The sequence below is a fragment of the Orcinus orca genome, chromosome 5, assembly GCF_937001465.1.
Source record: "Orcinus orca chromosome 5, mOrcOrc1.1, whole genome shotgun sequence".
NCBI lineage: Eukaryota > Metazoa > Chordata > Mammalia > Artiodactyla > Delphinidae > Orcinus > Orcinus orca.
Genome location: NC_064563.1, coordinates 50,850,769 through 50,875,450, shown reverse-complemented (window position 1 = coordinate 50,875,450; position 24,682 = coordinate 50,850,769). Strand labels below are relative to the sequence as shown.

The window sequence follows — 24,682 nt, the reverse complement described above, 5'->3', positions numbered from 1 at the left end:
CACACACATGCACACACACATCTTTAAGACCACATAACTAATTTCTTGTGATATGTTCTTTGAGATACATTTCTAGAAGTGATGCTATTGGGTCAACAGGGATTCAATTCTTAAAGGATGGTTTAGATGCAGGAATATTGTTCCAATTGGTATACACGTCAGAGGTGTGTAAAGGTGTTTCTTTCCCCACATTCTTGTCAATGATAGATACCACTAATGTGTTCATTCTTTTGTGAATCTAATGGATAAAAAATTAGGATGAATTTCTTCAATTATTTATTAGCCATTTATTTATATTTCTTGTTTTTTGCTCATTATCTGATCAAGCCCTTTATCCTATCAACTGGACTCGGGAATACTATCAATAGTAGTAGTTTGAAAAATATATTGATTATCCTTTATTATATATGATGCAAATATCTTGTCTCTTTCAAGCATACATCTTTTAACTTTGTTTATGTGATTTTTTTTTTTTTTTTTTTTTTTTTGCGATACGCGGGCCTCTCACTGTTGTGGCCTCTCCCGTTGCAGAGCACAGGCTCCGGACGCTCAGGCTCAGAGGCCATGGCTCACGGGCATAGCCGCTCCGTGGCATGTGGGATCGTCGCGGACCGGGGCACGAACCCGTATCCCCTGAATCAGCAGGCGGACTCTCAACCACTGCGCCACCAGGGAAGCCCTGTTTATGTGATTTTTATCATTCAAAAATTTTAAATTTTTATGAAGTTGAGTCTAAGAAATGATTTTCTTTGTGGCTCTGGTTTTGTATCTAGCTTAGGAACATGTTCCACAATTCATATTTATAGAGGTGTTCTCCTTTAGTTTCTGCTAATACTTATTCTGTTGTCGAATTTTTTTTTTTGCATTTAACTTGGCAGTTTATTTTTGTGTAAAATGTTTTTTTTTCTACAAATGGACATCCAAGGTTTTTTGTTTGTTTGTTTGTTTGTCTTTTTGCGGTACGCGGGCCTCTCACTGCTGTGGCCTCTCCCGTTGCGGAGCACAGGCTCCGGACGCGCAGGCTCAGCGGCCATGGCTCACGGGCCCAGCCGCTCCGCGGCATGTGGGATCTTCCCCGACCGGGGCACGAACCAGTGTTCCCTGCATCGGCAGGCGGACTCTCAACCACTGCGCCGCCAGGGAAGCCCCAAGGTTTTTTTGAATAATTTCTTTTGAAAAATTTTTCTCCCTCACTGGTTTGAAGTTCCATTGTTATCATTTGAATTTCCAGGTATACATGAATTTGTTTCTGGATGCTTTATTCTTTCCATTAGTCTATTTGCCTTTTCCTGCGTAAGTACACCACTGCTTTAACCAGCATAGCTTTATTGTATGTTTTGATATCTGGTAGAGAAATTCCTACTTCTGTGGGGTTTTTTTGTTTTTTGTTTTTAATTTTAACAATCCTCTGGCATCTTATCCTTCTAAGTAAATGTTAGGATAAGTATTCATGTTTCATGAAAAACCATATTAATTTTTGGATTGGATTTACATTGAATTTGATAGGTGACATCTTTAAAATATTGAGAAAGTACACCCTGTATTTATCCATTTATTCATTTTTTAAATGCCTTTCAGAAAAGTTGTACAAAAATGTCCCATTCCTTATTGAGGTTTCTCCTGCAATTTCAGGTGGTATCTTATCATATTCTTGACTTTTATGGGAATGTTTATAATGGGATGTGCCCACTTTCTATATAACCTATACATTTAGTTTTAAAATGTAACAATTTTTTACTAAAATGTTTTTTAACTGCCTGGTAATTTTGTATGCTCTTTTGTTGTTTGCTCATTTAGGGGATTTTGACTTTTAGCTCTTTAATTTCATATTAATTACTGCATTTTCTTATCAAATAATTCTAATACCTGGAGTCCTTGGGGATCCAAATTAGATATTTACTATTCTGATGATTCTTCGTCATGGTGAATTGTTTCTTATTGTTTCCTTTCTATGTTTGGTATCTTTTATTGTTACCTCATTTTTTGCTATTGCTAAACTATAGGCATTCTGAGGAATGAAATTGAAAATGCTTTCCTCCAGAGAAGATTTGTGTTTGTTTCTGCAGAATGAAAATGAGTAAAGCTACTGTCCTGAGGCTACTGCATTTTCCTTATTTGTTATCCTTTTAAATTTATTTATTTATTTATTTTTGGCAGTGTTGGGTCTTTGTTTCTGTGCGAGGGCTTTCTCTAGTTGCGGTGAGCGGAGGCCACTCTTCATCACGGTGCGCGGGCCTTTCACTGTCGCGGCCTCTCTTGTTGCAGAGCACAGGCTCCAGACGCGCAGGCTCAGTAGTTGTGGCTCACGGGCCTAGTTGCTCCGCGGCATGTGGGATCTTCCCAGACCAGGGCTTGAACCCGTGTCCCCTGCATTGGCAGGCAGATTCTCAACCACTGCGCCACCAGGGAAGCCCCTGTTGTCCTTTTAATTGAACAGTCTTGCCTCAGTGCCTCCGACTCACTGCTGGCCCAAGGCTTAGGCTCCTGGTTATAGTTTCTACTTTTTTATTTTTATACAGCAGGTTCGGTCTTATTAGTTATCTGTTTTATACATATTAGTGTATATATGTCAATCCCAATCTCCCAATTCATCCCACCACCACTCCCCACGCCGCTTTGCCCCCTTGGTGTCCATATGTTTGTTCTCTACATCTGTGTCTCTATTTCTGCCTGCAAACTGGTTCATCTGTACCATTTTTCTAGATTCCACATATATGCGTTAATATACAATATTTGTTTTTCTCTTTCTGACTTACTTCACTCTGTACTAAAGTCTCTAGGTCCATCCATGTCTCTACAAATGACCCAATTTCATTGCTTTTTATGGGTGAGTAATATTCCATTGTATATATGTACCACATCTTCTTTATCCATTCGTCTGTCCATGGACATTTAGGTTGCTTCCATGACCTAGCTAATGTAAATAGTGCTGCAGTGAACATTGGGGTGCATGTGTCTTTTTGAATTATAGTTTTCTCTGGGTATATGCCCAGTAGTGGGATTGCTGGGTCATATGGTAATTCTAATTTTAGTTTTTTAAGGAACCTCCAGACTGTCCTCCATAGTGGCTGTATCAATTTACATTCCCACCAACAATGCAAGAGGGTTCCCTTTTCTCCACACCCTCTCCAGCATTTATTCTTTGTAGATTTTCTGATGATGCCCATTCTAACTGGTGTGAGGTGATACCTCATTGTAGTTTTGATCTGCATTTCTCTGATAATTACTGATGTTGAGCAGCTTTTCATGTGCCTCTTGGCCATCTGTATGTCTTCTTTGGAGAAATGTCTATTTAGGTCTTCTGCCCATTTTTGGATTGGGTTCTTTGTTTTTTTTAATATTGAGCTGCATGAGCTGTTTGTATATTTTGGAGATTAATCCTTTGTCTGTTGATTCATTTGCAAATATCTTCTCCCATTCTGAGGGCTGTCTTTTCGTCTTGTTTATAGTTTCCTTTGCTGTGCAAAAGCTTTTAAGTTTCATTAGGTCCCATTTGTTTATTTTTGTTTTTATTTCCATTTCTCTAGGAGGTGGGTCAAAAAGGATATTGCTGTGATTTATGTCATAGAGTGTTCTGCTGATGTTTTCCTCTAAGAGTTTTATAGTGTCTGGCCTTACATTTAGGTCTTTAATCCATTTTGAGTTTATTTTTGTGGATGGTGTTAGGGAGTGTTCTAATTATTTTCTTTTACATGTAGCTGTCCAGTTTTCCCAGCACCATTTATTGAAGAGGATGTCTTTTCTTCATTGTATATTCTTGTCTCCTTTATCAAACATAAAGTGACCATATGTGCGTGGGTTTATCTCTGGGCTTTCTATCCTGTTCCATTGATCTATATTTCTGTTTTTGTGCCCGTACCATATTTTCTTGATTACTGTAGCTTTGTAGTATAGTCTGAAGTCAGGGAGTCTGATTCCTTCAGGTCTGTTTTTTTGTCCCTCAAGACTGCTGTGGCTATTTGGGGTCTTTTGTTGTTCCATACAAATTGTAAGACTTTTATGTTCTAGTTCTGTAACAAATGCCATTGGTAATTTCATAGAGATTACATTGCAACTGTAGATTGGTTTGGGTAGTAGTGTCATTTTTCACAATATTGATTTTTCCAGTCCAAGAACATTGTATATCTCTCCATGTGTTTGTGTCATCTTTGATTTCTTTTAGCAGTGTCTTATAGTTTTCTGATTACAGGTCTTTTACCTCCTAAGGTAGGTTTATTCCCAAGTATTTTATTCTTTTTGTTGCAACGGTGAATGGGAGTGTTTCCTTAATTTCTCTTTATAATCTTCTGTTGTTAGTGTATAGGAATGCAAGAGATTTCTGTGCATTAATTTTGTATCCTGCAACTTTATCGAATTCATTGATTAGCTCTAGTCGTTTTCTGGTGGCATCTTTAGGATTATCTATGTATAACATCATGTCATCTGCAAACAGTGACAGTTTTACTTCTTTTCCAATTTGTATTCCTTTTATTTCTTTTTCTCCTCTATCGTGGCTAGGACTTCCAAAACTATGTTGGATAATAGTGGCAAGAGTGGACATCCTTGTCTTGTTCCTGATCTTAGACGAAATGCTTTCAGATTTTCACCATTGAGAATGATGTTTGCTATGGGTTTGTCCTATATGGCCTTTATTATGTTGAGGTAGGTTCCCTCTATGCCCACTTTCTGGAGAGTTTTTTATCCTAAATGGGTGTCGAATTTTGTCAAAATCTTTTTCTCCATCTATTGAGATGATCATATGGTTTTTATTCTTCAATTTGTTAATACGGTGTATCACATTGATTGATTTGCGTATATTGAATAATCCTTGCATCCCTGGGATAAATCCCACTCGATCATGGTGTATGATCCTTTTAATGTGTGTTGGATTCTGTTTGCTAGTATTTTGTTGAGGATTTTTGCATCTATATTCATCAGTGATATTGGTCTGTAATTTTCTTTTTTTGTAGTATCTTTGTCTGGTTTTGGTATCAGGGTGATGATGGCCTCATAGAATGAGTTGGGGAGTGTTTCTTCCTCTGCAGTTTTTTGGAAGAGTTTGAGAAGGATGGGTGTTAGCTCTTCTCTAAATGTTTGATAGAATTCACCTGTGAAGCCATCTGGTCCTGGACTTTTGTTTGTTGGAAGATTTTTAATCACAGTTTCAATTTCATTACTTGTGTTTGGTCTGTTCATATTTTCTATTTCTTCCTGGTTTAGTCTTGGAAGGTTATACCTTTCTAAGAATTTGTCCATTTCTTCCAGGTTGTCCATTTTATTGACATAGAGTTGCTTGTAGTAGTCTCTTAGGTTGCTTTGTATTTCTGCGGTGTCCATTGTAACTTCTTTTTCATTTCTAATGTTATTGATTTGAGTCCTCTACCTCTTTTTCTCGATGAGTCTGGCTAAAGGCTTATCAATTTGTTTATCTTCTCAAAGAACCAGCTTTTAGTTTTATTGATCTTTACTATTGTTTTCTTTGTTTCTATTTCATTTATTTCTGCTCTGATCTTTATGATTCTTTCTGTCTACTAACTTTGGGTTTTGTTTGTTCTTCTTTCTCTAGTTCCTTTAGGTGTAAGGTTAGATTGTTTATGTGAGATTTTTCTTGTTTCTTCAGGTAGGCTTGTATTGCTATAAACTTCCCTCTTAGAACTGCTTTTGCTGCATCCCATAGGTTTTGGATCATCGTGTTTTCATTGTCATTTGTCTCTAGGTATTTTCTGATTTCCTCTTTGATTTCTTCAGTGATCTCTTGGTTATTTAGTAACGTATTGTTTAGCCTCCATGTATTTGTGCTTTTTATGGGTTTTTTTTCCCTGTAATTGATTTCTAATCTCATAGCGTCGTGGTCAGAACAGATGCTTGATGTGATTTCAATTTCTTAAATTTACTGAGGCTGGATTTGTGAACCAAGATGTGATCTATCCTGAAGAATGTTCCGTGTGCACCTGAGAAGAAAGTGTAATCTGCTGTTTTCAGATGGAATGTCCTATAAATATCAACTAAATCTATCTGGTCTACTGTGTCATATAAAACTTGTGTTTCCTTATTAATTTTCTGTCTGAATGATCTGTCCATTGGTGTAAGTGAGGTGTTAAAGTCCCCCACTATTATTGTGTTACTGTCGATTTCCTCTTCTATAGCTCTTAGTATTTGCCTTATGTATTGAGGTGCTCCTATGTTGGATGCATATACATTTATAATTGTTATATGTTTTTCTTGGACTGATCCCTTGATCCTTATGTTGTGTCCTTCCTTGTCTCTTATAACATTCTTTATTTTAAAGTCTATTTTATCTGATATGAGTATTGCTACTCCAGCTTTCTTTTGATTTCCATTTTTATGGAATATCTTTTTCTATCCCCTAATTTTCAGTCTGTATGTGTCCCTCAGTCTGAAGTGGGTCTCTTGTAGACAGTATATATATAGGTCATCTTTTTGTATCCATTCAGTGAGCCTCTGTCTTTTGGTTGGAGCATTTAATCCATTCACATTTAAGGTAATTTTCGATATGTATGTTCCTATTACCATTTTCTTAATTGTTTTAGGTTTCTTTTTTTTTTTTTTTTTTTTTGGTGTTACGTGGGTCTCTCACTGTCGTGGCCTCTCCCGTTGTGGAGCACAGGCTCTGGACATGCAGGCTCAGTGGCCATGGCTCACAGGCCTAGCTGCTCCGCGGCATGTGGGATCTTTCCAGACTGGGGCACGAACCTGTGTCCCCTGCATCGGCAGGTGGATTCTCAACCACTGTGCCACCAGGGAAGCCCTAGGTTTCTTTTTGTAGGTCCTTTTCTTCTCTTGTATTTCCCACTTAGAGAAGTTCCCTTAGCATTTTTTTGTACAGCTGGTTTGGTGGTGCTGAATTCTCTTAGCTTTTGCTTGTCGGTAAAGCTTTTGATTTCTCCGTTGAATGTGAATGAGAACCTTGCTGGGTAGAGTATCCTTGGTTGTAGGTTCTTCCTTTTCATCACTTTAAATATATCATGCCACTCGCTTCTGGCTTGTAGAGTTTCTGCTGAGAAATCAGCTGTTAACCTTATGGGAGTTCCCTTTTATGTTATTTGTTGTTTTTCCCTTGTTGCTTTTAATAATTTTTCTTTGCCTTTAATTTTTGTCAATTTGATTACTATGTGTCTCAATGTGTTTCTCCTTGTGTTTATCCTGCCTGGCACTCTCTGTGCTTCCTGGAGTTGGGTGGCTATTTCATTTCCTATGTTAGTGAAGTTTTGACTATAAACTCTTCAAATATTTTCTCAGGTCCTTTCTCTCCATCTTCTCCTTCTGGAACCCCTATAATGCTAATGTTGGTGCATTTAATGTTGTCCCAGAGGTCTTTTAGGCTGTCTTCTTTTCTTTTCATTCTTTTTCTGTATTCTGTTCGTGACAGTGAATTCCACCATTATGTCTTCCGCGTTACTTACCCATTCTTCTGCCTCAGTTATTCTGCTTTTGATTCCTTCTAGTGTATTTTTCATTTCAATTATGGTATTGTTCATCTCTGTTTGTTAATTCTTCTAGGTGTTTGTTCTTTAATTCTTCTAGGTCTTTGTTAAACATTTCTTGCATCTTCTCGATCTTTGCGTCCATTCTTTTTCTGAGGTCTTGGATCATCTTTACTATCATTATTCTGAATTCTTTTTTGGAAGGTTCCCTATGTTCACTTCATTTGGTTGTTTTTCTGAGGTTTTATCTTTTTCCTTCATCTGGTACATAGTCCTCTGCCTTTTCATTTTGTCTGTCTTTCTGTGAATATGGTTTTTGTTCCACAGGCTACAAGATTGTAGTTCTTCTTGCTTCTGCTGTCTGCCCGCTCTCCTGGTTATAGTCTACTCATTTATGCCTACTGTTCACTGTCTCCTTGTGAAGTTTGCTTCTTTTTTTCCTCCTTCTTCTTTTGGACCTGTGGAGATTGTCTCCAATCCCTGAGGTCCAGCAAGGCAGCAGAAATTATGTTTTATTCAGAGTTGTTTTTCTTTGAAGCAGGAAGGCCCCCCACAGAAACCTAGTCTGGAAGGATAATTGAACCAAGATTCCCTTGTTCTAGCTGGTTTTCACTTACTTTCTTCAAAGCAGTTGTTAGTATAAATATTGAGTAAAAAAGAAAGAAAAAAATTTAAAGTGTTTAGGTTTACTTTGTGAAGTAAAAGAGGAAGAGTGATCTTTGAAAGGCAAAGTTAGAAAACTTTTGTTTAAAGACTGCGAAAAATTCTGTTATGTTTTTCAGTGTTTGTGAGCAATGATAATAGCAAAAAAATCAATTTAATTGAAATTTAAAAATTCCCCAAAGGACTTTTGTTCTGAAAAGAAAGCCAATTAAATAAAATGTTGATATTAGTTAAATTTATTGCTGAACTTCAACTGGGAAATTAATGAGATTTTTGCAGAACAATTCATAGCATTAAGAAACATTTTGACTTTTTCAAGGTCAATGATAGAATACACAAACACACACACAATAGAAATCTGTGTCCTAGAGCTGTATGTCTTCTTTCATTTTTGTTGAAAAGAATGAAAAAAAGATGATAATGGCTATGGTAACAATTTAACAATGAATAGCACAAGAGAAGATTTTAACCTTCCACGAATATTTTAAGGTGGACCTCAATCCTGAGGACAAAAATGGCAAAAATATTTCTTAAAGGAAGATCTGTTATATTACTTCAAGATAAAAACATTAGCTGAGCTATTCAGTAGAATATGTATGCTATGTCAAACAAAATTGCCTTTAAGCATTCACTGATTATGCCTTTGTGGATTATCCAAAGGCTTAAATTCTAAATAAATAGACTTGTTAATACATAAAGGTATATTCAGGAAAGCCAATGCCCTCGGTTCCTGTTATCCTATTATCTGCAAGTAGGCTATCCATTTTTGTGGATTATCCCAGAGAGCTGGGCTGCTGCACTGCTGTCTTCAAAATCCCCTTAGCGATATATACTCTTTCTCTCTTTTTCTTATTGTCATTTTATATCTATGCCCTACAGGGTGGTAGGAGTTAGTAGCAAATATTTGATGCAGCCAAACAAATCTCATTTTGATGCAGTTCTCTAAGTCTGTCTTCTACTTTTCCCTCACTTTTATATCATTATTGGAAATTATGAATCTTTTTTCCCCCTAACTACTTTGAATTAAATTTGGACATGTTGCCAATATGTACATAATGCTGATTTGGTTTTAAAAAGTGCACTGAAAACAGATTCTGTATCCATCCATACATATATTTTTGTACCCACCCATCCATGAAGTTACCCATTTATAATTCTAATATTTATAGGATAAAAGAAAAGTTTTGTTAATTTATTTATTATTTATTTATTATAGTTTTATTATGCCTATGTGAAGTGATTCTGTCCATCTCTGGCAGGGGGCAGGAAGAACTTTTTTGTAAAATTAGACTACATCTCTTTAGCCCAATCTTCACAATACACCTTCTTGAAATTGTTTCAGTTGTTGTTATTTTGGAATCTATAGATAATGGATTGAGCAATTTCAGTACATTCTAGACAAAATTGACAGAATTTTAGTGCTGGCGGCGTCCCCTTCCGTATAAAGGTGAGAAAATGGAGAAGTAATATAATATACGTAAGCTGACAGACCTGAGGAATATTAAAACTAGGATCGAGATGACTGGAGTCTGGAGTCCCAATCCACTGGTTTCTAGTGCTAGTGTATATGAATAGCACAGGATTTGCTTTTATAATCCTGCATTATTAACTGGGTAACAGTTGAAACAAGATAAAGATTAAGTAGAAAAATAAGTCCTCATCATTATGTGAAAAGCTAAATTTTGCCTTGATATAAAATCACAAGCTTGGATGCTTACTCCTCCTAATACTATAAAAATGGAGATGAAGTAAAGAGCCCCTATATAGAGCATTTCAAGGACTAGGCTTAGTAAGTCTGAGTTTGGACAAGCATCACAAGTTCTCAGGTATCATGATGAAAATCGAAAGTACAGTTTAGATAAAAATATATGGAAAATAGAAATTAAAAAATAATCAGTTCCTCAATTACAATTTTTAAGCCTGGGTGTTTACCAATTTCTTTATTTTTCCTACTAAGAATAAAGAAAACTTCTCTAGGATATCGGAATGGAAAATGATATTAAATATACTCCTTTCTGAAATATGACCTAATTCTATTTCAGAAGTCAATTTGAATACAAAAAAAGGAAAATCAAGGATTCTCAAATATTAACTAGATATTTAAGTGATATTTTGCAAGAGGACTTGATTAATAAAATAGAATTAATGTGAGATTTTTTCTTGATTAAAAAGATATAGACTGAATAGGGGAGTACAGTTATCTGGTTTAAAGCCAAGCCACATGGTATTACTGATTAAGCTGAGAGAAAGATGTCTTGTTCAAGGAGATTAGCATTGATCTTAAAACCAAATTGAGAAGTTAAAGTACAATACAATGAAAATACTTGGGAAATTTAAAAAAAAAAAACCAAAAAACTAATACCTGAGCCCCATCCTCAGAGAGTCTGATTTAATAGGTTTGAGAAAAGTCTCAAACATAAGCAATTTCTAAACAGCATAGGTGTTTCTAATGTCAAGATTAAGAACCACTGGAATAGAATGTGAAGTGTAGAAAAAATTGAAAACCATATGGGAGGTCACCTACCATGATATTTCTGGGAGTATGCTGAAACACTGTTTTATACATTGATGACAGTATATAAATGTTGTTAGCTTTGGTTCTCAGCAGAAAGAAAAATTAGAGAATTAAAGATGGAAGGGGACTTAGTAGGATCACTAATTACGAGAGTCAAGGGTTCTTCAAGGGAAGAAGGGAAAGAAGAAAAGTAAAAACTAATTTTAAGAAAAATTAATGAATATACACATTTTGCATAAAAAACGCACCTCTAATTTTAATTGCTAATAGCAAGAACTCACCTGTCATAGAGTAGAGGTTATCACTCATCTATTTTTAATTTTTCATTTAATTTATGTGACTAAATGTCAATGAAATATTAAAGTCGACATAAATGATTTGAACAACATGCAGAAAATGATTCTGGGGAAATTATAGTCCATTAATACTGTTGAGTTATTGTTAATCTATACTCAACCATGCCCCAGAGTATTTTTCTGAAATGAAGTTAATTTCAGTTTTTTAGGAGGGAGTCCATACCAAACAAGACAGGATTTTGAACAATGATGATATGACTATTGTAAGTTATATGAGTGTTTGAGAATGATCTAGATGCATCTAATCTTAGATGCATCTAATCTATGTGGTTTTAACATTCAAAATAATAGCTTATCAATCCTATTTGTATTTAGAACACTTTGAAATATATTTGCAAGTCTTAGTTCTTATAGAGTTTATATTTTTGAGGATAAACATTTTCTGGAGAGTGGCCAGAATGTTTTAAATAAAAATAGTAAGGTTTAAGAACTAGAATAAGTTGTTTAATAAAAAATTCTTGCCAAGAAAACCCAATTTACTTTATAAATATATATTCTTGGGATTAGAGGGATTGGTAATGCTGCTTATCTGGTAGAATTTGACTAGGTCAGTTTAAGTTTGTTATAAGTGTTAGTAAATGGAGAGGTTACCCTATACATCAAGCATACTCATTTCTGCAAGATGTTTGAAAAAGTCTCATAAAATTTCAATGTGAATTAGATGAGATCTGCAATCGGGTAAATAACCATGTAGAAGTGAGGCAAGCTTTTTTATGGAAGTGTTATATTTTTGGACTTATCCTAGCTAATATTTTTAACAGTGAGTGGGATAAAAACATAGTTGTTAAATGAACCACAACCTTCAACAAATTAAGAAAATATCTATTGACCATCTACTGTATTCCATGGGATGTGTGGACACATCAGGGAGGAATTATCAATATAATAGAATTAGGATTCAAAATTATATCTTTACACTTTGAAACTAGAAAAATCCTAGTTTGAGCTTACAACATCAGATTTTTGAAGGTAGGATGGTAGATGTCTGGCTTGATTATTTGTTCATGGGAATAAGATTTAGAGTTTTGCTCAGTCAGGACCCCAAGGTAAGGGCAATGCATGTTGGAGTGGCTTAATCAGCTCACGTAAAAGTAGGCTGCTTTAAAGAAGTCACAGTGCCTGTAACAGTGGTTAGAACACACCTGAAATATTGGCTCAATTCTGAGCACTTTGCTTAAAGAGGTCCTTGAGGACCCTAAGGTATTCATTTTACATATTAGTGAGCAGAGAGATACTGTCTTATATTGATAGTGCAGTAATTAATGTGTAAGTGTATTATTTTAAAGCATAGTAACAATAGGACTAAAAAAATACAATGTTTAGATTGGGGCAATGGGAAGAGAAAGGGAGAAAATGAGTGTAAGTAACTGCATTACTTTCAGAGGAGAATGTCATTCAATGTATGATTAATATATGCTGTGTTCACGCACGTGTGCGCGCACACACACACACACAGCTATTATTTGGTGTTACGGACAAAACCATAACTCAAAAAAAGTTAAAGAAGGCTGTCTCTGAGGAGTGGGACTTGAGGCCGAGAGGGATGGGTTGAAGAAAAATCCCTTCGGTGCTATTGCATTTTACACCATGGACATATCTTATTATATTTTTTAAAAGGTAAACAAAGCCTGGATGACCATCCTCCCCTGGAGAGAAAATGGAAAAAAAAAGACAAAGTGAGAGAAGCAAGAGGCTGCCATGGTGGAGGGGGATCTAAAAATGATGTTATGATGTTGAAAGAACTGGGGCCATTTACCCTGGATAAAGAGGTATACGAAGAGGCTTATGTAGGAAAAGAGGGTAGGATAGAATCAAAAGGTAGAAGAGGACATCTTTGGCTAATCATAATGACTACTCTAGGAATTCCTATCCCATGGGATATCAGGATCTGTATGGGAGATGTGTGTGTCTATGTATCCAAAGAAATTATGTGGAAAATTGTGTGCATGTATGGGTATATGCATTTAGGAGGAGGGGATGGACCATCGTTTTCAAATTATTTTTTTTTCCCCCAAAGGAGTATATGATTTAAAATAGGTTAAAAACTACTGGGTAGCCTGCCCTATGGAGTAATAAACACTCGTGTAAACAGAGGTCATCTTTTATAGATAATTTAAAATAATTCTCATACTGGATAAGATGCACTAGTTTATTTGAAAGAAACTTTTTTGCTCTTAGGTTCTAATGTTTATACAGTAAAAAGAATAAAATACACTTAATAATGAAAAAAAAAAATTTACTGAACACTGACCACATACTGGTCATCATGCTAAATGCTTGACATGGGCTCTCATTCACTCTTCATAGCATCAGATTAGGTAGGTACCACATCAAAAACTCAGAGAGACAAAGAAACTTACTAGAGGTCACCCTGCAGTAAGGGATAGAGCCAAAATCAGAACCCCAAAAGTTTGGCCCTAGAGCTGGCCCGCTGGCCCCTATTGGAGAGGATTTTCGCTGTCTTCACTCTGACTCTCCCTCACTGCCCTGTGTTAATTCTGCACCATGACTGACAGTGGCAACACTTGCATCTGCAGAGCTGCTCTTCCCATTTCCTTCAGTGTTTACCTTGTTCCATCTGCATGTCATTTTTTGTGTCTTAATTGTCTGTGTTTTATCTGAACTTGATTTCATTTAATAACAAGTCTTTTATTTCATCAAAAAATATATACATATATTATCTGTCTACCTATCTATCTATCGAAAGAGGTTGTATTCGTTTTCTATTGCTACTGTGACAGATAACCACAAACTCAGTGGTTTGAAACAACACACCTTTAATGTTTTGTAGGTTAGAATTCCAGCCTGGGTCTCACTGGGTTAAAATCAAGGTACTCCAAGGGCTGTCTTCTTTTCTGGAGGTTCTGGGGGAGAATCGTTTCCTTGCCTTCTCCAGCTCTCCTGGTTCATGGCCCCCCCTTTCTCCTTTCTTGAAGCCAGGAACATTAGGTAGAGTCCATCTCACATCCCATCACTCTGATCTCCCTTGTGATTACATTGGACTTGCCCAAATCAACCAGGATAATCTCTCCATCTCAAAGGCCTTAATTTATTACATCTGCAAAATCTCTTTTGGCATGTAAGATAGCATATTCACATTTTCCAGGGATTAGGACGTGGGCATCTTTGAAGATGATTACTCTGCCTATCGTAAGCACCTACTAAATGCACGCACTTTTCTGGGGACTGAGACAAAACACAGTCCCTTCCCTAGAAGAGATTACAGTTGAGGAGATACTGAAACAGAGAAGGGAAATACAAAAAATATGTGCTATGAGAGAAGTGTGAACAATTACAGCACTATGCAGAGCCTGCCTGGGATCGAGGGTGAGCTAGAGAAAATCTGGCTAAAAAATTAGAATTATTCTTGACATACTCCTGTGACTTTGTTATGTTTCATGCAGGTTTTGAGACTCTGGGATATTCGGCACCAGCTGTCCATCCAGAGGATAGCTTGTTCTTTCTCCAAAAGTCAGGACTTCAGGTGTCTCTTCCACTTTGATGAAGCCCACGGACGGCTTTTCATCTCGTTTAATAACCAGCTAGCATTGCTGGCAGTGAAAAGTGATTCCGGCAAGAGGGTGAAAAGCCACAAGAAAGCAGTCACTTGTGTGCTTTACAATTCAGTCTTGAAGCAGGTAATGATGTTTTTCTGTCACTCTCCTGACATGTCCCCACATCCAGAGGCTTATTTCCTTAATTCAATCTAAGGACAAATATAGAAAAGGAAATGTGGAAAAGAAATGATTTAATAACTGTTGCATTTCTGCAATAATGTGTATTCAAGTGGATTTGAAGAGTGATTTCATTTTCAACCAGTGACCACAGCAGCACTGATAGAGTTACTAGGAGGAAACATTCCAGCTAAAACAAACACAACGTGGAATGTAATTGAACTTATCTTTGTTACCCGCTAGTTTGGGTTTTGATGCCAAACGCAAGTGAACCTGGCTGTAAAATTCCCTTTTATGAACACCATCCTCCTGCATCCCCATGGAAAGATCTGAAATATGCATGAAATGTAATTAGCAAAGATCCATTTTGCCAGCATAGTTTAGGCAAGTGGCTCACAGTGGCAGCCCGGAATGTATTCATAATAAAATGATTCAGTTAAATGTGGTGCCACTTGGTATGCAGTGCGAGTGTTGTTTGTCTCCCGACCACGGTAATGATGCTTTGCAGCTTTTGCTTATGGGAGCGCTCCCTGCATGTCAATGAGGAAGCGGGCTCCTCTGGAGTGGAGATGCCGCAAGGACCACAGGCCTTCTTAGAGGAAAGGGAGGGCCAGCCTGTGGATATCACAGAGCGAGCGGGCACCCATTGAGCTTAGTCTGCGACCGTGATCACCTCAGGCCTGATAGTCACAGCACAGCTGGAGCCAAGCAGACAGCCAGTATCCAGCTTGTGGACAATTAAACAGTAACTCTAGCCCGTTCTATCTTTCCTTGCTGCCGAAGCTTCTGCAGCTACACAGAAATGAGTAGTTCAGATTGGGTGCAAGGGGAGGAGAGCCCTTTGTTAGTAATGAGTAGTGTGTCATGTCACTACTTCAAACACTCTGTTTTCCGGTTATTCTAGGAGATAAAAATCCTTTACAAAACGATCCATTTTGAATTCCATCTTCAGGGAGAACATTCCCTCCTAAATGTTTTACTGAACTTTATGAACGCAACCAGTTAATGTGACTCCCTGGTGGCTACTGAGAGATGTATTTGTTTCCAGGAGAACATTCTGCTAATTGAGATCTGCAAAGTTAAAGTGCTAGGTTTGTGTGTTGATGTTTCGATCTGCTATTGCCTGACCATAAAATGAGCAATCTTCCATGAGGAATTCAGGAAATGGGGCACAAAGAAGGTCTGGAATCTTCCATTTGGAACATGAAGATAAAGCCAAGATAACACAAAGATATGCAAGTTATAGGCAACAATAGACTATGCACATATGGAATATCATATAGAAAGAATCTGTACAAATGAGTTGGATATTCATGCCTCTACTTATTTCTGCTGTTAAAAGTATAAATAATTAAATGCATTAATATGTATATAAAGCACATAGAGCTGTGTGTCATACATAAGTGTTTCCTGACTATTAGCAGCTAAGTTATAGAGAAACACTTTAATGTTGTATAACATTTATAATTGTAAAAATATGTTGCAGTCAAGTGCAAAGAAAATAATATCACCCACAGTCCCATCAGCCAGTGATAATTTATCATTTCAGAATAATTAGACAAAGCAAATAAAACAGTTTTGAATAAGTTTCAGGTGCCGGGAATGAGGGATCAAAGATTCATGTGGCACATAGTTTCTTTGCCCCCGTAGTTCAGGGAGACTCAGGTTCTGGGCGTCTTCCAAGAGCTCATTGCTGGGTAGGTGCTCATTACAGGATGGTGGGGTGAAAGAAGAGGAAGTAGACACATGACCAGCTCACAAGGAAACAGTGGAGTAGAGTGAAATGAATGGGGCAAAAGCAAAGTGCTATCCTTGGAAAGTGATCAAATCTGGCTGGGGCTGGGGTGGGTGACATTCAGCAGAGCCCTAAAATCTAGAGTGGGAACCCCTAAGAGGAGAGAAGGAAGTAGTTCCAGACAGAAGGTACAACATGGCCACCTGCAAAGAAGCTTGGGCACAGACTCTACATTTTTTTTCAGGGAGAGGGTTTATTCTGGTATGGCTAGTTTGGGGAGACTTAGCAAAAACTGTGGGACTTGAGGCAGTGAAGGGAGCTTAGAGCCAGACTGTGAAGGTCATTCACTCAATGTACCAAGGTCTAGTCTTGGAAAAATATAGACTTGAGGTTAGAACAGCAGTTCTCACAGCGTGATCTCAGATCCCTGGGGAAGTCAGATCCTTTCAAAGGATCTTCAAGATCACAGCTCTTTTCATTATAATATTAACTTGCTGTTTACTTTTTCCTCTCTTGTTTCATGAGTGTACAAGGGAGCTTTCTAGAGGCTCTATGATGAGTGAGGACATCGTTGCTCTGATGGCTAAAGGAATATGTGCTTTTGTATTCCTGTGTTTTAACAATTTCTCAGTTTAAATTTCTACTTTGGTAAATATATATGTTTCTCTGTCTGTCTCTGTCTTTATCTCTACCTCTGTCTCTGTCTCTATTGCCCACATAAATAGAAGCTATTTGGATTCTTCAATAATTTTTAGTAGTATAAAGGGATTCCGAGATCAAAAGTTTTGAGAACTGCTGAGTTAGAGAAATGTGAGTTCAAATGTTGGGCAGACTATTTATCGTGTCTAAGCTTCAGTTTATTGACTTTCAAAAGTGTGTGTGTGGCAGGGCGGGGGTGGTGTGAGCATAGACGTAATAATGGTAACAACAGGTATCTCTGCAGCATTGCCTTACTGTGTCCTGCCTCTTGGAAGTCGTCCTCCTTCCTCCCAGGTGGCCAGCCCTGGCAAGTCTCCCCGGCTCCCCCATACCTCTCAGGTTGAAGGGTGGTGCTTTAGGACACCTCTTTTTCTTATTAACATCTTGATATTTCTTACTCTTTATTTTACCCATGTGTCATATGAAAGCAGATGTTGGGAAGAGTTAGAAAGGCGGAGGGGCCCCTGAATTGGGCTTTGTCTCTGGTCCCTTGAGGTGAGGAAGAGTTTTTTTCTGCCCCTTCTCTTCTCTGCCATTAAAGTTCCTGCTGGTAAACATTCAGTTCCGGGGCTCATCTCTGGTCCTCTCAACATCCGAGGTCTCCAGGGACATCTCCTACCATACCTCTCTCCCCTCTCTGCGCGTCGGTTGCATTTCTAGTTGTTTTCCAATTAAACAATTGGCTAAATTCTCACTTTCTCCCCTCACATGTTTGATGAAAGGGAAAGATCCTTGTCTTCCCCTTCTGTGTTTTCCTACAACTCCCAACACTCTTCTGAGCACCAATGGATGTTCGATTCCTTTTACTGCTATTTCTAATTCTAAGTTCAAAACAAACCCATGCTTTTTCAGTCCACTGGTGCTTGCTCTTTGGTTATTTGGTTTGGTGTCTTTTTGAAAGACTTTCCTTTTATCTGAATCTAATGAAAACCTTCCCTTGCATTGTCATTTCAACATGTTGCTGACACTTTACTATTATTTCATTCTATTTGGTCATCAGTGGGAACCTACCATTATTTCTATATGAAAGTGACATGGCATATTTCTGTGACTTTTCTTTATCTTCCTGCCTTTTGGTACCCTCGCATCCTAATCTAAGAAAGTGATGTTAAGCCACACAGGGCCTTTGAAAAGGAACCTTATGCTTTATTTCACCAGCAAAGCTTGCCCTCACAGCTAGTGGCAGAACAAGTTGGGACAGGTTGAGGGAGTCCCTGGAATGCACAATTTTGAAAGAATCAAAGTCACTCAGTATCCTGGAGGTAGTTCTAAGGAACTGTCTTTGCATAGAATTCTTAAATAAAGCTTTTCTTAAAAACCCATGAATGCTGAGGAACTTTAAAAATGTATTTGTAGGTAACATATAAACTGGAATAGATAAAATTTCTGACTTATCACCATGGCTCTCATCCTAATGATGTGGGTTTATGCGTTTTTGTAAAATAGGTCATGTTTCAGTGTGTTTTGCATCTAGACATATTTATCGTCAGGCTAAATATATCAGTATCATCAAATCTTGACAGACAATGATATTTACTATTTTTCTCATTGAAATAATTTATTTTTTGTAAAACATTACTTGCTTATTATAAGAAATTAAAACAACGCAGTAAGTTCAGGTAAAGAATTAAATATTGCTGAAACATCATCAAAATATCTAAATGTCTCTCTGTGCATAGACTATTTCACCTGAATATGGTTCTGTAACTTACTTTCTTATTCCGAAACATATTGGAATTATTTCCTTGTACCTAAATGTAGATCTACTTCATCATTTTAAAAAGGCAGCACAGTGTCTCATTGTATGTATGTATCATAATTTACTGATCCATTTGCCTTGACGAGCATTTTGCTATTATGCATTTCTTTATGCATAAATATATTCACACTCATGACTTTATCTCTGTAAGGTAAAATCTTGAGAATGAATTTCTAGGTTACAATATATGCATATGAGACAATTTGATACAAAAATGGCTTCCTGAATCTTCCCATTTTACCTGATCTCTAAGAGTAGAAACATTAATCACATACGTACATAAAGAGACCTGTCAGACAGTGGCTGCCTGGCGGCCTCCAGCAGGACTCCTGAGATCCCTGACAGGGCTCCTGTAATTCAGCATGGGATGTTGGCTTTGAAAATTTGAAGATTAGACCTCTACTTTACCCAGAGTAGTGTTTTTTCTTGAGGACCAACTCTCACACTCTCACAGGTAACATGATGCCAATCATTCATTAAAAATGGGACTGGGGTATAATTTTTTAGTGACAGTGCATCTCCTGTCCTCGTTTCTGCATATGATTTTGGGGGAATTGAGATATTTGAGAATCTAACCAATTCAATTGGTAGTTCCTGTGGGAAATGTAATATCTGAGCAGAGGGAAGGGGACAAGCTTGAGGGAAATTTATCCCCACCTTACAAAGCACCTCTTCAGTGCTTGTATTTAAGGCAAAATCAATGAGCTTCTAATTGAACAGAACTGGATGAACACTAGTGAAAACTTTCTCTTTGCCTGCTTACTGCTGGGCTCCAAGTGACCAGGCTTCAGTTAACGTGGCTTTTCTTCACTGGTCAGCTTAAGGCTGTCCTTGGTTACATGTCAATACTGAGGCTATGAGCTCTGGTCACTTGATGGAGTTGTGGGAAACACCCTAGCCTTAAGGTTAAACCAACACACACACACACACACACACACACTTATTTAAATGTGGTTACTTAGAAGGAGTAATATATTTCAGTGTTATAAAACTCAAATGGACAAAGGGTATACAGTGAAATTTTCCTCTTATCCCTGTTTTTACCTACCAGTTTCCTTCCCTGGAGGCAACCAGTTCATGAGATCCATGAGCAACCCTTTAAGGGCTGTTGTATTCATTACAAGTAAATATGTATACACTCTTTTAAATAGATGTATATAATAATTCTTAATATTTAAGAATATTTATTATTTTAATTGCTCTTTGCACAGAAACACTGCTCTGTACATTGATTTTCCACCCAACAATACAGCCGAAAGATCATTTTATTTATCTCCTTATCCAGAGTATCCTCTTTCTTTTTGTCAGCTGCATGGTATTCTATTAAATGGGTGTGCCAAACTTTATTAATCAGTTCTTATGGGCATTTAGATGGATTCCAGTATTTTTGTATTACAATTAATGTAGTAATTTTTTACCTTGAATGCACAAATTTTGGCACTAGTGAGGAAATATCTGTGAGATAAATTTCTAGAACTGGAATTAGTGGGTCAGAGAGTGTTTAAGACAGTAACCTTGACAGATGTTGTCAAATTTTCTGCATAAAAGGTGCATTAAATCCATCAGCAGTGTAAAAGATGACCCTTTCCTCAGCCTCTCTCATTAACACAGTCTCAGCTTTTTTTTTTTTTTTTTTTTTTTTTTTGCGGTACGCGGGCCTCTCACTGTTGTGGCCTCTCCCGTTGCAGAGCGCAGGCTCCGGACACGCAGGCTCAGCGGCCATGGCTCACGGGCCCAGCTGCTCCGCGGCATGGGGGATCTTCCCGGACCGGGGCACGAACCCGTGTCCCCTGCATCGGCAGGCGGACTCTCAACAACTGCGCCACCAGGGAAGCCCCTCAGCTATTTTTTTAAGACTATTTAAAAAAAAATTTTTAAGAGCATTTTTAGGTTCATAGCAAAATTAAGAACAAGGTACAGAAATATCCCGTATACTCCTGTCCCTCACATGCATAACCTCTTCCTTTATCCACATTCCCCAGTAGAATGGTATATTTGTTACACTTGATAAAACTATATTGACACATCCTTACCATCAAGTGTAATCACAGTTTATATAAGGGGTCCACTCTTGGTGTTATGTACTTTAAGAGTTTAGACAAATGTATAATGACATGTCCATCATTATAACATCATAAAAATCCTCTGTGCTCCACCTATTTATCCCACCTCCCCTAACCCCTGGCACCCACTGATATTTTTACTGTCTACATAGTTTAGTTTTTTCAGAGTGTCATATAATTGGAATACAGTATGTAGACTTTTCAGATTGGTTTCTATTACTCAGTAGTATGCATTTACATTTCCTCTACGTATCTTAATGTCTTGATAGCTTATTTTTTTAGAACACTGAATAATATTCCATTGTATGGATGTACTGCAGATTATTTATCCATTCACCTGCTGAAGGACATCTTAGTTGCTTCCAAGTACTGGCAATTATGAATAAAGCAGCTATAAACATCTGTGTGCAGGCTTTCGTGCGGACATGAGTTTTCAGCCCCTTTGGGTAAACATCAAACAGCATGGTGGCTGGATTATATGGTAAGAGTATATTTAGTTTTGTAAAAAGATTGTCAATTGCCTTCTAAAGTGGCTGTACCATCTTACTTTCCCACCATCAAAGAATGAGAGTTCCTGTTGCTCCACGTCCTTGTCAGCATTTGGTGTTGTCGGTGTTCTAGATTTAGACCACTCTAATAGATGTGTAGTATCACATTTTTGTTTTACTTTGTATTTCCTTGATGGCATATGATGGGAAGTATCTTTTCAAATGCTTACTTGCCATTTGTTTACCTTCCTTAGTGAGGTGTCTGTTAATGTCTCTGGCGCATTTTTGTAATGGGGTTTTTTGTTTTCTTATTGTTGAATTTTAAGTGTTCTTTGTGTATTTTGGGTAACAGTGATTCATCAAATATGTCTTTTGGAAATATTTTCTCCCGATCTTGGCTTGTCTTTTTATTCTCCTGACAGTGTCTTTTGCAGGGCAGAAAATTTTAAATTTAATGAAGTCTAGCTTTCAATTATTTTTTCATGTACTATACCTTTGGTGTTTTATCTAAAAATTCATCATCAAACCCAAGGTTATTTAAATTTTCTCCTATGTTATCTTCTTTGAGTTTTATAGTTTTGTGTTTTATATTTAGGTCTGTGATCCATTTCAAGTTAGTTTTTGTGAAAGGTGTAAAGTCTGTGTCCAAATTCATATTTTTATATGTTGATGTCCAGTTGTTCAAGCACCATTTGTTGAAAAGATTATCTTTTCTCCATTGTATTGCCTTTGCTTTTTGGTCAAAGATCAGTTGACTATATTTATGTAGTCTAATTTTGTGCTCTCTATTTTGTTCTACTGATCTGGTTGTCTATTCTTTTACCAGTATCATACTGTCTTGATTATTGCAGCTTTATAGTAAGTTGTGAAGTCAGGTAGTGTCAATCCTCTGATTTGTTCTTCTTCTGCAATATTGTGTTGCTACATCTGAGTATGTGTTCTTTCTCTATAAACTTTAGATCAGTTTGTTGATATCCATCCACAAAGTAACGTATTGTGATTTTGATTTGAATTGCATGAAACATATAGATTAACTTGGAAGGAACTGAGATCTGGACAATATTAATTCTTCCTAACCATGAACATGGACTATCTCTCATTTATTTAGTCTTTGATTTCATTCATCAGAGTTTTTTACTTTACCTCATATAGATCTTCTACATATTTTATTAGATTTATATTATTTCAGCTTTGTGAATGCTAATGTAAATTGTATTGTGGTATTATTTCCAAATTCCTCTTGTTCATTGCTGCTGTATAGGAAAATGATTGATTTTTGTATATTAACTTTGTATCCTGCAATCCTGCAATAATCGCTTCTTAGTTCCAGGAGATTTTTTTGGTCAGTTCTTTAAGATTTTCTACATAGAGGATCATGTCATCTGCTAGCAAAGGCAGTTTTATTTCTTTGTTCCCAACCTTTATGCCTTTTCCCCTTTACTTGTCTTATTGCATTAGGCAGAGCTTCCATATAATGTTGAAAAGGAGTGATGAGAGGGAACATCCTTGCCTTGTACCTGACCTTAGTAAGAAAGAGTCAAGATTCTCACTATTAAGTATGATAGTAGCTCCATGTTTTTTGTAGATATTTTTTGTCAAGTGAAGGAAGTTCCCCTCTATTCTTATTTTACTGAGAGTTTTTAATCATAAGTGGGTGTTGGATTTTGTCATGGGTTTGTTTTTTTTTTTTGCATCTGTTGATATAATCATGTGATTTTTCTTTTTAAGCCTATTGATATGATGGTTTACTCAGCATTACCCAACCTTTTTGGCACCAGGGACTGGTTTCGTGGAAGACAGTTTTTCCATGGATGGGGTGGGGGTGGGGGTGGGAGATGGTTCAGGTGGTTATGTGAGTGCTGGGGAGCGATGGGGAGTAGCGGATGAAACTTTGCTTGCTTGCCCGCTGCTCACCTCCTGCTGTGCAGCCTGGTTCCTTACAGGCCCAGGGGTTGGGGCCCCCTGGTTTACATTAATTAATTTTCAGAAGTTGAACCAACCAAATTCTTCCGATTCATTGTTGGAGTTGATTTAAAAAAATTTTTTTTTGAAGATTGGTTCAAGATGGCAGAGTAGGAGGATGTGCACTCACTCCGTCTTGCTAGAGCACCGGAGTCACAACTAACTGCTGAACAATCATCAACAGGAAGACACTGGAACTCACCGAAAAAGATATCCCACATCGAAAGACAAAGGAGAAGCCACAATAAGACAGTAGAAGGGGTGCAATCACAATAAAATCAAATCCCATAGCTGCTGGGTGGGTGACTCACAGACTGGAGAACACTTATACCACAGAAGTCCACCCACTAGAGTGAAGGTTCTGAGCCTCATGTCAGGCTTCCCAACCTGGGAGTCCAGCAAAGGGAGGAGGAATTCCTAGAGAATCAGACTTCGAAGGCTAGTGGGATTTGATTGCAGGACTTCAACAGGACTGGGGAAAACAGAGACTCCACTCTTGGAGGGCACACACAAAGTAGTGTGTGCATTGGGACCTAGGGGAAGGAGCAGTGACCCCATAGGAGACTGAACCAGACCTACCTGCTAGTGTTGAAGAGTCTCCTGCAGAGGCGGGGGGTGGCTGTGGCTCACCACGAGGACAAGGACACTGGTAGAAGAAATTCTGGAAAGTACTCCTTAGTGTGAGCTCTCCCAGAGTTGGCCATTAGCCCCACCAAAGAGCCGGCTAGGCTCCAGTGTTGGGTTGCCTCAGACCAAACAACCAACAGGGACAGAACCCAGCCCTACCCATCAGCGGACAAGCAGATTAAAGTTTTACTGAGCTCTGCCCACCAGAGCAACACCCAGCTCTACCCACCAGTCCCTCCCATCAGGAAACTTGCACAAGCCTCCTAGATAGCCTTATCCACCAGAGGGCAGACAGCAGAAGCAAGAAGAGCTACAGTCCTGCAGCGTGTGGAATGAAAACCACATTCACAGAAACATAGACAAAATGAGAAGGCAGAGGGCTATGTACCAGATGAACGAACAAGATAAACCCCCTGAAAAACAACTAAATGAAGTGGAGATAGGCAACCTTCCAGAAAAAGAATTCAGAATAATGATAGTAAAGATGATCCCAGACCTCGGAAAAAGAATGGAGGCAAAGATTGAGAAAATACAAGAAATGTTTAACAAAGACCTAGAAGAATTAAAGAATAAACACCGAGAAGAATTAAAGAACAAACAAACAGAGATGAACAATACAATAACTGAAATGAGAAATACACTAGAAGGAATCAATAGCAGAATAACTGAGGCAGAAGAATGGATAAGTGACCTGGAAGACAGAATGGTGGAATTCAC

The 24,682-nt window shown here is 37.7% G+C and overlaps 1 protein-coding gene across 1 annotated transcript in view; it reads left to right on the top strand.

Moving 5' to 3' along the window:
• WDR49 (WD repeat domain 49) overlaps positions 1 to 24,682 on the top strand; it is a 104,497-nt gene that overhangs the window by 51,622 nt on the left and 28,193 nt on the right. Inside the window, 1 exon segment of the mRNA XM_049710517.1 lies at positions 14,363 to 14,596. Coding sequence (XP_049566474.1) covers positions 14,363 to 14,596 — 234 coding nt within the window.